This window comes from Prunus avium, chromosome 4 (genome assembly GCF_965620075.1).
Source record: "Prunus avium chromosome 4, drPruAviu1.hap1.1, whole genome shotgun sequence".
Lineage (NCBI taxonomy): Eukaryota > Viridiplantae > Streptophyta > Magnoliopsida > Rosales > Rosaceae > Prunus > Prunus avium.
In genome coordinates, this window is record NC_142287.1 from 25585149 (window position 1) to 25598067 (window position 12919).

Consider the following 12919-nt stretch of genomic DNA (forward strand, 5'->3'; position numbering starts at 1 on the left):
TTTATCTCACCATAACAAGGCTAGATATCTCATTTTCCGTTCAAGTTCTAAGTCAATATATGAATCAGCCACGTAGACCTCATTTAGATGCGGCCATGCGTGTGTTGAAATACTTGAAAGGCACAGCAGGTCAAGGATTGTTTTTCCCATCACAAAATTCATTGCACCTGCGTGGTTATTGTGATGCTTCATGGGCATCATGTCCTACGACAAGAAGATCAGTTACAGGATACTATGTTTTCGTAGGAAATTCATTGATTTCTTGGAAGACAAAGAAGCAACACACCATCTCACGCTCATCAGCAGAGACGAAGTACTGATCCATGGCTGCAATAACGTGTGAACTCACATGGATTCGATATGTGTTACAAGATCTTCAAGTGTATCATTCGGGACCAGCTCGCATGTATTGTGACAATCAAGCTGCAATACACATTGCCGCCAACCCCGTTTTCCATGAACGAACCAAGCACATAGAACTAGATTGTCACTTGGCTCGAGAAAAATTACAAGCTAGACAGATCACGACTCACTACACACCCTCAAAGCATCATATCACAGACTTACTAACTAAGGCTTTGGGTAAAGGGTTATTTCACGTGCACCTTCGCAAGTTGGGCATGCACAATATCCACACTCCAACTTGAGGGGGAGTGTTAGAATATACGGATTGTATTGATTGATTGATAGGCAGTAATCTTGTATTTACTCTATATAGCCCTTTGATTGTAGAATCATATTACCTTGATTGTAGGATCGAGAATATCTGCAGCTTTACCACTTACCTTGTACAGCCTTACTTAGGCATTATATTAGCTTGCACTTTGTGAATGAAAGATATAACAAAATCTAGAGTTTTCTCCTCAAACTCTCGTTGCCTAGCCTCTCTATTTTTTCATCTTCCTCTTCACTTGCAAATCTCTCACATCTCACCCACTTGAACCTTTCCCACAATTCACTTTATGGTTCACTTGAAATTTAGTTCTTCTTGTCTTTGAATCGACTTGAGATCCTTGATTTGAGCTATAACCGTCTCTCTGAAGAGCTACCACTTTCTTGATTTGAGCTAGATTCTTGGAAACTTGGAAGATATATGGTGTTATTTAATACGTCATGCATGCCAGACATGGCTTGAGAGCTCCAGTGCTGGTCAAGCCTTATCTTAACATTACATACATTGAAATCCTTTTCATGTTACACTGCAGGAGAAGCATAACCTTCGCAGAAAATCTCATTCTTCACTCTTCATTCACAAGTCACTACCATCTGTCAACTACATGACCAAACAGATGAACTTTAGAAAAATGGTACATCAAGCAAAAGACGAAAAGCCTAAAAGATGACACACTCGGAGTAAATTCATGGATATATTAAACGCAACAAAATTTTATTTATGTCTAGGCGATTAAATTGAACAACTTATACTACAAGGTCATGCAGTCTTCAGCCTTCTTTCATCCCAGCATCGTCAACAAGGTATTGATTCAAATGCCAACCAAATATTTTTGTAGAGAATGAATCTGTCACATGCCGTCGCGCATAGATGCCCATTCTCTGCACCATCTGTTGGTCTTCGATCAGTTTAGCAATAGCCAAGCACAACTCTCTGTGCCATCTGCGGGTCTTCAATCACATTATCTCATATCAATTTTATTTTCCAACCTATATCCCATCAAACGGAACAAAAGAGTGTAATTTGGACCTTTGGTGTATAAAGGACACAGGCATTGGGAGAGAAGTGCATTTCTTTCAGCTGTTGAGCAAGATGTGATGAAGTTAACCTGATTGGACACTCCTTCCTTTTCCGCTAAACTTCTGAGCTCCTTCAAGTACTCAGCATCTTCTTTCAAGAGCTTATCGAAGCCACCTAAAACATTGGACATGTATTGAATTCATCACTCCCGTATGTGGAGAAGTTATGCACTTCTACCAACCAAATATATGAAATAGCATTGGTTCCTTTTGTCGAGTGGCGGGGTTGGGTATTCGAAACTGACCCGGCATAACTTTTCTGTTAGCTCAGACAATAATCCAAAGTGCATTTTTACACAGCATCCGCAATTGGTAAAAGGAAACCCATACATCTGAGTGACGAACTCATAAGAATCCCAATATGACCTAACTGTACATTAATACAAGATTTAATATCCCAAAATGTTTAGACTATAGCTAATACAGTACAAAATTTTTCTTTAAGCTAAATACAGATTTGCTGAAACTATGGGGCTTGTTTCATAAAAAAACCTGATTTTAAATCTTTCATTAATGGAAATTTTTTGTTGTAGTGAGTAATAGCTATGGTTGTTCGCTGTTCAAGAATTCTATCTTCAGGCAGTTCATACCATCCCTACATAATGTTTTGATCAAAGAGCATTCTTTGGAACCTTGCCGAGTAAATTTTGAGAGATAAGAAGAGTGTATTATCCTCCAGTCAAACTAAATTCCTTTCACCTCTCGAGATACCAGGTAAAACACAAAGTTGTACACAGTGATCACCCAATTTCTTTGGACCTGATGTTTCTCGGTCTACAAGCTACAGGTCATCATGGACAGTCTTGTTGCTTCATTTTGACATCTCTAATATATCTTGACATATGTCATATGTCACACACACAACGAACTAAGCACTAATATATTGTAATAATAAAGGAAATTTGAACTTCTATACAAGAGCCATATGATACTAAATCAGATAACAGCATAATAGTTTACTGCTATTCATTCTACATAAGCTTCGTTTTCTTCCACAAATAACAACTCCAGGCTTGACTAGGAATGTAGGCCTTCACAAGCCCGCTACATAATCTGAAGCAATCCAGTAGTGACACCTAAATTCTAGATATAACATCTACAGGCTAATGTTTGGCGGATTTAGGTTTTTGAGAGAGAGAGAGAGAGTCTTCTTCTTCTTCTTCCTTTTTAAATGTTTGGCGGATTTTAAATTCTGGGTAGTTATTTGCATTTGTTTTCTTTCATGGCTTCATGATGGGTTCGCAGATTCAGAAAGGGAAAACAGAGAAGCAAATTAATTGACCAAAAAGAGAAGCAAATTAAAGGAAAGGCATTCATGACCCCTCTCTGTACCAGCTATTAGGTACTTATACATGATTCTGGATGATGCCACATGGCAAGCATACCCACTTGCTGCCATGAAATAGAAAGGATAGATAGTGCCGGGTGATGTAGTGTGGGTGACGGTCCTATCACTTCATGGAAGAGGTCCATCCGACGACAATGCAGTGTTTTTATGTGAAAAATTTGTCAAGTGAATCTGTCATGACCAGAAATGAAGAAGAAGAAAAGAAAAAAAAAAGGGAAAAGCAAACTGAAAATGCAAAATAAAAAGTACAATATTAATAATATATATCTAGCCTCCAAGTCTTCTTTCCATCCTGTTGAGGGGGACTGTTATCATCACATAGAGGAGCCTATCTTGTACATTGTTTATGAATCGAAAATATGCATATCTCCCTGTCTTGTTAATAATTAAACAACCACAAACTCCCCAAAATCCCACTATAAACCCCAATGCTGCAAAGATATAAAACCAAGGAAGTTGATGAAGCCAATTGTGCAAGTCTTTGTTGTTCTTGTTATCTGCATCAATGCCCTTATTTGGTTTGCACTTTGGAAGCGGCGCACCACAAAGTTTTGGGTTCCCCTCAAACGCAGAAGCTTCAAAGCTTTGGAGCTGGGTGCCTGTTGGTATCAATCCTTCAAGGTTATTATATGAGACATTAAATTCTTTTAAGAAATTAAGGCTCGCCAATGACGATGGGATTATTCCAGACAAGTGATTCATGGAGAGGTTCAAAACCTCTAAATATTTTAGGGTAGATATTTGGTCTGGAATGAGGCCGGAGAAGTTGTTGGAGTCAAGACCCAACATGTAGAGAAACTGCAATTGGCTGATCTCAGTGGGTATATCACCAACAATATTATTTGTAGATAAGTCTATCGTTGCTGGAAAAAAATACAATTTTTGCGATAGAAAAGTTTGATTTGCGGTTATGCTGATGCTGCTGCTAAAGACAGGAAATTCAAATTCATAATTGTCTCCTTGAGATGCAATTGGTTCATGCAACCTTGGTAGTCGACAAAGTTGCTGTGGAAATTTACCTGAAATTCGGTTGTGTGACAAGCTTATATAAAACAGTCTAGGAAGAGTCCCCAACCAACTTGGAATCGGCCCTGTAATTTGATTAAAACCCAGAGCCAAGATCTCTAAATTCTTGAGCTTTGATAACCAAAAAGGTATTTGACCAGTGAGGTTAGAACGAACCAAACCCAAGACCCGAAGATTTTGGAATCCATCAAAATCAACCATGTCATCATCAGATGGCATTCCCTCACCCACAAAGGAACCGCTAAGCAAGAGTGCGTGAAGACTGTTGCAACTCATCAATATCTTCATTGCCCCTGTGAGGTTGGTGAATCGGTTGTAACCAAGCGAGAGGAAGGACAAGGATTTCAATGAAAGTATCTCAGCTTGTATTTGTCCCTCTAAATTATTTTCAGTCAACCGAATGGCTTTTAGGAACCTACATGAGTAAAGGCTTACTGGAACCGTACCAGTGAAGTTATTGATCCTTAGGTCAAGTTTAGTAAGTTGACTCAGTCTTGAGAAATCAAGCACAGAGATATCTCCTTCCAAGTTGTTGTTTCCCAAACGCAATTCTACAAGGTTTGTGCAATTCATCAAAGATGGGGGCAACACACCTTCTAAATTGTTGAAATCTAAGGTCACAAACTTCAACTTGGAGAGCTTCCCCAAATTGAGAGGAAGCTTGCTGCCAAAATGATTAGAGGAAAGGTCAAGGATGGCAAGGTTGGTGAGGTTGACAATTTTATCACTAATGGCTCCATGTAGTGAATTGAGAGCTAATGCAATTTCTTCAAGTTTGGTAGCATTATAGATATCTTCTGGAAGTAATCCTGAGAGGTTATTGTGATTGGCACGAAAAACCTGCAGTTCAGAACACTTCCCTAACCCAGGAGCAAGGATGCCATTAAATAGATTGGAAGAAAAATCCAATATCCTAAGGAAGGGAGAAGAATGTTGGACACAAATAGAGGATGGGACATACCCTGTGAAGGTATTGTTGCTGACATTGAAACTAGTCAAGTTGCTTGCTTGTTGGAAGAATAAAGATGGAATTGCACCAAAGAAGCGATTGCTGGACAAATCGACTTTCCGGATATTGCTAGGTGGTAGAGAGAGTGGTAGATCCCCAGAAAGACGGTTATAGCTCAAATCAAGGATCTCAAGTCGATTCAAAGACAAGAAAAAGTGAGTTTCAAGTGAACCATATAGTGAATTGTGGGAAAGGTTCAAGTGGGTGAGATGTGTGAGATTTGCAAGTGAAAAGGGAGAGATATCTCCTTTGAGCCCTTTGGAAGGTAAGAGCAAACGGGTGACCCAACCATCTTGATCACAAGTGATGCCCTTCCAACGACAGCAATCAGGGGATATCCAATTTAAAGGAGGAGAAGTTAGAGTGGTGGCAAAGGACATGAGGGAGCTGCGTTCAGTTTGTTTGCATGCATGAATATTTGTAGATATAATGCAAGAGAATAAGAGGAAGAGAAGGAAGGCATGAGCCATTAGGTTATAAGCTTGCACTAGCATGTTGCTTTGTGTATGTTCCGTTGCTCACATGTATTTATATATATATAAGAACAACCATGCTTGAAAACGATGCAAACCACCACTACACAATGCAAATTGAAAAGTCGGGAAACAACAACCACTGAATGCAAATTATTGATTTTGAAACCTTTGGGCCACCAGAAGAGGACTTGGCCTTCACAAAGTACTCAAACTTGTTGCCGTGATATATCAATCACAAGAAATATCTAATTTCCCTTGCTAATATCCATGCTGGTTGCGTTATCGAATTTATGACAGTCGAGTTAAGGGTTAATCGTTTTATTAGTCCCTGAACTTAGACCCGATTTGCATTTGAGTACCTCAATTTCCAAAATGGTTCCCGTGGTCCCTTAACTTACGGTCCTGCCATCAATTTTGTTAACTTTTTCTGTTAAACGCAAGGGTAAAATGGTATTTTTATATTAAAACCAAAAAAATGAATAAAAATCTTATCTTTAAAGTAACAATAAAAGAAAATCAAATAAAAAACTAACCCAAAAAAAAAATTTAAGTTTGGGGGGAGTAGAAATCGGGATAGAGGGGGAGAGAGAGAGAGAGAGAGAGTGAGAGAGAATTTAATTTTAATTTTTTAATTTTTTATTCATATTTTAATCAATTTTGATACAAAAATATCATTTTACCCCTGCATTTAACAGAAAAGTAAACAAAATTAATGGCAGAACCATTTATCCAAACGAAATTGAAGTTAAAGGATCACGAGAACCATTTTGGAAATTGAGGTACTCAAATGCAAATCGGGTCTAAATTCAAGGACTAATAAAATGATTAACCCGTCGAGTTAAATTGCAAATGTCTTAGAACTTGTTCATTGCAGAGTTGTTATAAGCTATAGGATGTGTCATGATTTTTTTTTTAACAGTAATAAAAAATCTCACGGATGTAGTTAATGCGTTTTCAGATTTGGATGCAAACATCAATGCAATTGAGAAGTCGGCAAACAACAACCACAGAATGCAAATTATTGATATTGAAACATTTGGGCCACCAGGAGAGGACTTGACCGTGATATATGTGATAAACAGAATCCTTGTTGAATTCAAACTGGAATACGAGCTCATCTTCCATGTTAATCACTCAAAGTCCAAGTTCAAAGTTGTTTTTCTTGTTGATGATTCTTCTAAGAACTCATCTTTGTCTTTTGAGTATCTTATCTCCACACGTTTGACGTGTGCTTTCCCTCATTGGTGTTTTCTTTCATTATGATGATAATTTTTCATGGAATTTGGAAGATATATGGTGTTATTAATGTTGCCAGATAATATGGCCTGAGAGTGACAGTGCCAGTCAAGCCTGATCTAGCATTATACATTGACGTCCTATTTATGTTCAAAGTTGTTTTCTTGTTGATGATTCCTCTAAGGAAAAGACTGTTGGAGACAAATAGAGGATGGGACATACCTTGTGAAGGTATTGTTGCTGACATTGAAACTAGTTAAGTTGCTTGCTTGTTGGAAGAATGAAGATGGAATTGCACCAAAGAAGTGATTGCTGGACAAATCAACTGTTTGGATATTGTTGGATGGTAGAGAAATTGGTAGCTCTCCAGAAAGATGGTTATAGCTCAAATAAAGGATCTCAAGTCGATTCAAAGACAAGAAGAACTGAGTTTCAAGTGAACCATATAGTGAATTGTGGGAAAGGTTCAAGTGGGTGAGATGTGTGAGATTTGCAAGAGAATAAGAGGAAGAGAAGGAAGCCATGAGCCATTAGGTTATAAGCTTGCACTAGCATGCTGCTTTGTGTATGTGTCGTTGCTCAACCATAATATCATTTGTCAAGAAGAAATTATATCATTCGCTTTCAACCATAATATCATTTGTCAATATCCATGCTGCTTGCGTTATAAGCTGTATAGGATGTGTGTCGTGATTTTTTTAACAGTAACAAAAAATCTCACGGAATGAGAAGTCGGCAAACAACAACCACAGAATGAAAATTATTGATATTGAAACCTTTGGGCCACCAGGAGAGGACTTGACCGTGATATATTTGATAAACAGAATCCATGTTGAATTCAAACTGGAATATGTTTTGACTATTTCCTTTTATTTTTAAGGCAGCTGATAACTGATACCAGCGCATCTTCCATGTTAATAACTCAAAGTCCAAGTTCAAAGTTGTTTTTTCTTGTTGATGATTCTTCTAAGAAAATTCAAAATTGGAGGATAGTCATTCTTTCCAAGTTATTGTTTGCCCCACAAGGAGGCAATAATGTTCAACCCTCTGAGTGGGCACAACTTAACAACTACTTGCTAAATACATTGATAGCAATAAAATTAGCCCCAACCAGGAACAAGTGAATTGTGTTTAGTCGTGGAGAATGATTCTAGGAGACGGGTGTTTGGATGTTGGCGTGCGGATGTTGCACTTGTAGTGGAAGATAGCAGTTCTGTAATTTCGAGCAAGCTGCAAGCTAAAAGGCAGTTCTCTGAAAGCTGCATCTAATTTTTTGATTTTCTTATAGTTAGCTTGAAAGCGATGCAGTTATAAAGGATTCTGAAAGGAAGAGTGTGCGAAGACTTGTGCAACGCATTAGTATTTTCATTGCTCCTCTGACATTGGTCAATCTATTGCCACCAAACCAACTGAGAGGAAGGACAAGTATTTCAATGAAAGAATCTGAGGTTGTATTTGCCCCTCTAGATGATTTAAAGTCAATTGAATTGCTTTTAGGACCTACAATGCTTATTGGAAACGTACCAGTAATGTTAGTGACCAAGTCTGGAAAAATCAAGCATGCAGATATCTCCTTCCAAGTTGTTGGATTGGATCCCAAGTGTAGTTCTACAAGGTTTGTGAAATTCATTAAAGATGAGGGCAAAGAACCTTGTAAATTGTTGAAATCAAGGGTCACAAATTTCAACTTGGAGAGCTTCCCAAAAATAATCAGTAAGAAATCACAGCAAAACACACTAAAAAGATGCACATCGGATGAATATTTTTCACTAACCTTGCTTGAGAGTGACATGGCCTGAGATAGATGGGCATGTCTGCCACTAATCTTGCTTCTAAATAATCGCTCTTAATTTGGGTTTGATTGGGATGTGAAATTGGATGAGTTGGTGATGAACTGAAATGGGTTCTGATCACTTGTTCTGGTTTTAAAGTTACTAAAGCAAGCTGCAAGCAGAAGCACTGAGACACAGAGAATAATTTCTTTGTATAATTGCTTTGTGGGTTTTGTTTGTATTGTTGAATGGGATGAATGAACTAATGATGAAGTGAATTGGGTTGTATTCACCATTGTCCCTGTATTAAAGTTACTAAGCCAATCACAAGCACAAGCACAAGCACTGAGAAAAAATTATACATATAATTGCTTTTTGGGTTTTGTTTAGATTGTTCAATTGATTAGGAGGATGACTAATCGATGAAAAATAAGCGAGCATTGCCCTATCATAGTGGTTTCATTAAACAGTCTTCTGGTTTCTGCAAATATGTGCACTACATGACATGACATGACTAGTACCAAGTAGCAAAGCAAAGATACGATTAATCCAATCAGATATGACCCTGAAAGTGTAATCATATTCAGATAAAAAGGCAACCAGGTTCGCACCCAGCAATAAGCCAAACAAAATATAATTCCAGACCGGTGACATTAAAAACCTACAGCCAATCTCGAGCAGCCTCCTTGCTTATCTACAGCATGCCTACAAGACTCATGGTGACGTAGCCTCCAGCTCAGTAACGGTTTGTACCAGGGATGCCTCCATCGTCCCTGCCTGGTGTGTAGTTATCTTGGTATTGCCCAGGACCCCCCCATCCTGCATTAGGCGGTGGACCTCCCATGTTATTTGGTGGTGGGGGCACTCCTCCCATGTTGTTTGGTGGCACCCCTCTCATGTTGTTTGGTGGCACACCTCCCATGTTGTTGGGGGGCATCTGATTGTAGTTAGGCGGTGGCGGTGGCATCTGATTATAATTATGAGGCATCTGATTGCTATTGTTGTTGGGCTGCCCACCACTCCAGTTGTTTGGCTGCTGCACATTACTGTAGTTTGGACCCATGTTGTTGTGGGGAGGCATTGGGCCCGCGTTGGGGGGCGGGGGCCCCATATTGTTGGGAGTCCTCATGTTGTTGGCAGGTCCAGGCATGTTAGGCCCAGGATTTTGCCCAGCTTGATTAGGCATAGGAGGCTGACCCCTGTTCTGAAAATCTCGGTTCTGCATATTTTCCCTCCTCCTATCAAAGTTCCTTGATCTGTCATAATTTCGAGGTCTGTCATTGCGTCTGTTTCTCTCGTTTGCTCGGCTATTGTTTCTTATCCATTCCTCATGGTACTTGGGATCATATGGTACTGCTTCACCATTAATAAAAGGTTCCCCTGCCAAAACAAAAAATAACAAGCAGACAATCATGTATAAATGAATACTTGATTGCCGAAAAACTAATTGAAAACAAATGAATAAACAGGTAGACAAAAAGCAATTATGCGAACTTCAAAAAGCAATTATGCGAACTTCCAAGGCTAACATTGACTGCCTAAGAGGAAAATTTTCATCATCAAATTCTAGAGACCAAAACTGTCTTTTTTTATTTTGTGAAGTGGGGTGGGGAGGGCAATGCACCCCAGAAGCAACTACACAGAATTAGAAATAAAAATCAAACAGGCTTTAGAGACCTGACCCAACCAAGAGATCCCCAAAATAGCAGAGGCCGAAGTCCAAATCATAACCCCAGTTAGCTAATTAGCCCCACAATATCATTTCCCAGGAGAAAAAAAGTAGAAAAAGAATTAAAACCATGGTAATGACTGACCCAACAGATAGGCAATCATACTTATAAGTTTATAACTTAATTGATATTGTGGGCAACAGATAGGCAACAGATAGGCAATCGAACTTTAACTTTTCACTGCAATTGGAAGAAATGAGAATATTCTTACCTCCATAATCTTTGTTCTTAACATCCAAGTAAGAATCAGGAAGTACCCACCGGACTTTAGGCAATTCTGGAATAATTTGGAAAAAAAAAGTTCAAAACAGAAATGAGAACCTGGACACACACAAAAAAAAAAGCCAAAAGCCCAAGCAATAGAAGCAGAAGTACCTTTGATTTTGTACGAAGTCTCTTCAGACACAAGTGCCCCAAATGCATAATAGCACCTAGTTGAAACTGAGTAGATCTTCATCCTTGCTTCTTCCTCACTGTAGTTGAAACACAAACAAATGCATCAATCAATTAATACAAGCAATGTGAACTACATTAGAGAGTGATCATATCTTTTATACCGTAGTTGGTTGTGTGTGGTAGTTAGTACAAAATATAAATTTCAGGCAACATTAATAATTGATGTATATGATACCATTGCAGGTACTTAGTGAAACGTCGAAGAAGATATCAATCTATCTAAAATTTAGTATGTAAAAGTGATCAAAACCATGCTATATACATCAGATCATTATGCCCATGGTATATAGTTATTACAAGTCCGATTTTAAAGACTAAAGGCCCCAGAAGGAGTTGGGAGTTTTTCTTTTCTGGAGAACTACCAACCATAATGCCAATCACCAAGATTTGTAATCCCATACTACGCAGCTAATATAGACGAACAATATAACTTTTAGTGAAACATTTTTCTGAAAAGAAAGGATAATATATTGCCAAAGACAGGAAGGATACAAGAAAGAAACGTGGCTAAGAGAGCCATAGGGCCTTAGGACCAACGACAAAGAACAATAGAAACTACCAAAAGCTAATATATAGAAAGCTGCGGAAAGCTAATCTACATAGACCTAAATATGCCTTAGAGAAATGCTATACGAAGAAATTAAGTCAATAATACCTTTGCAAAAAAGAATGCTCTAACATAAATCAACTTTCTAGCACAACAAAGATAATTTAAGAAAACAAAATAGGAGTCAGATTGATAGAAGGAACAGCCAAAAGTTCCACTATTCAACAGAAATCAACCTAACCCAAACATTACCCCCGATACAGAGTTAAGAAGTGATTATAAAATAAAAGTTATATTCTTTAAATTAAAAGATATTGTTTCCCACAAACACAGACATACATATGTATATTATCTGCTGGTAATTTCTAAAAAACAAAAAATTAGCAGAAAATATATAAACTTCATTTCATTTCCGTCCCATCAATTTCTCATAATCCAAACAAACATTTAACAAATAAAAATGATCAATTAAAAAAAATTAAACAATCGCCCTTACCTTCCGACGACCGCAGCTAGGGTCTTGATGTAGCTATCGATGATATCATCCCTGGTGATATCACCCTCAGGCGGATCCATGACGACCAGCCAGTGCTCAAAGTCACACCCATCGAGGAGGATCGTCTCCTTGGGAGGCCGGTTCGACCAGTTAGGGTTTGGATCTCTAAGCGACGACGTCGTCGAGTTGGTCGAGAAGCACCGGATGGACGCAGGAGAGAGCTTACCGGGGGAGGCGACGAATCCAGCGAGGGGACGAAGGCGGTGGAACAGAGAGAGAGAAGAGCGAGATTGGGCAGTGGATAGGGAAGCAGCGGAGGTGGCTGTGGATAGAGAGCGAGAGAGGAAGGAGCTCATGGCTAGGGTTTTGGGAAGAGATCGGGAGAAGAAATGGGTCGCCATGGTTGATCGCGAAGGGGTTTGGGGCTCTGAGATAAACCCTAGAGCGAGAGTAGGAGATAAGGGTGTTAGGGTTTTTGCGGAGGTTTTATAATAGCAGTGTACTGAGTGACTCTGGTTGTTAAATACCTCTTCATTTTCAGCAGATCAGACGGCATTTGATTTTCGAAATGTCTCTTCTTATCATTTTATTTCTAATTTAATCAATTACTAATAATAAAAAATATTTTATTTTGATGTAAATTTTTGTTCTTTACTAGCATATTGACTTGGCTCATTAAAGTTGAGAATGATGAAATGCAAAATGTTAAATTTAAATTTGATGGTTTATGTGGCAATTTGACACTTTGGAAAAAATTTAATTCCATCCGAAATGTCAAATATCATATTATTTTATCATATTTTTAAAAGCAAATGTGGCCTATAATGACTAAAAAATATTAAAATAATATTTTATATTAAGTTTTTTGATATGTTATTTTTGACATATCTCTTAAAGCCTTCAAATTTATGTAGAATTTGACTACTCGATTTGAACAATTTTAACCTTTAATTTTTTTCATTTCATTTCCATGTGGCAATTTGACGTATTAGTTGGAGATGCTCTAAGAGCATCTCCAAGGGAAATGTCAAATACCAAACATCAAATTTAAATTTGATGGCTGATGTGGCA

The 12919-nt window shown here is 38.3% G+C and overlaps 2 protein-coding genes across 3 annotated transcripts; both read right to left on the bottom strand.

The window, feature by feature from the left end:
• Positions 1-3310: 3310 nt before the first annotated feature.
• LOC148295104 (receptor-like protein 2) lies at positions 3311-5675 on the bottom strand. 2 transcript variants are annotated; one of them, XM_088251399.1, is made up of 2 exons: positions 4120-5674; positions 3311-3699 (listed from the first exon to the last, which is right to left on the bottom strand). In XM_088251399.1, the coding sequence occupies exons 1-2, from the start codon at positions 5627-5629 to the stop codon at positions 3368-3370; spliced, it is 1842 nt and encodes a 613-aa protein (XP_088107525.1). In that variant the 5' UTR covers positions 5630-5674; the 3' UTR covers positions 3311-3367. The 2 variants fall into 2 exon arrangements, with proteins under 2 accessions (XP_088107525.1, XP_088107524.1); XM_088251398.1 differs by having other exon boundaries at positions 3311-5675.
• Positions 5676-9042: 3367 nt separating this feature from the next.
• Positions 9043-12347, bottom strand: LOC110762832 (multiple organellar RNA editing factor 8, chloroplastic/mitochondrial-like). The gene is made up of 4 exons (XM_021965528.2): positions 11849-12347; positions 10725-10822; positions 10561-10626; positions 9043-9999 (listed from the first exon to the last, which is right to left on the bottom strand). Exons 1-4 carry the CDS (start codon positions 12247-12249, stop codon positions 9356-9358), a joined length of 1209 nt encoding a protein of 402 aa, XP_021821220.1. The 5' UTR covers positions 12250-12347; the 3' UTR covers positions 9043-9355.
• Positions 12348-12919: the final 572 nt, after the last annotated feature.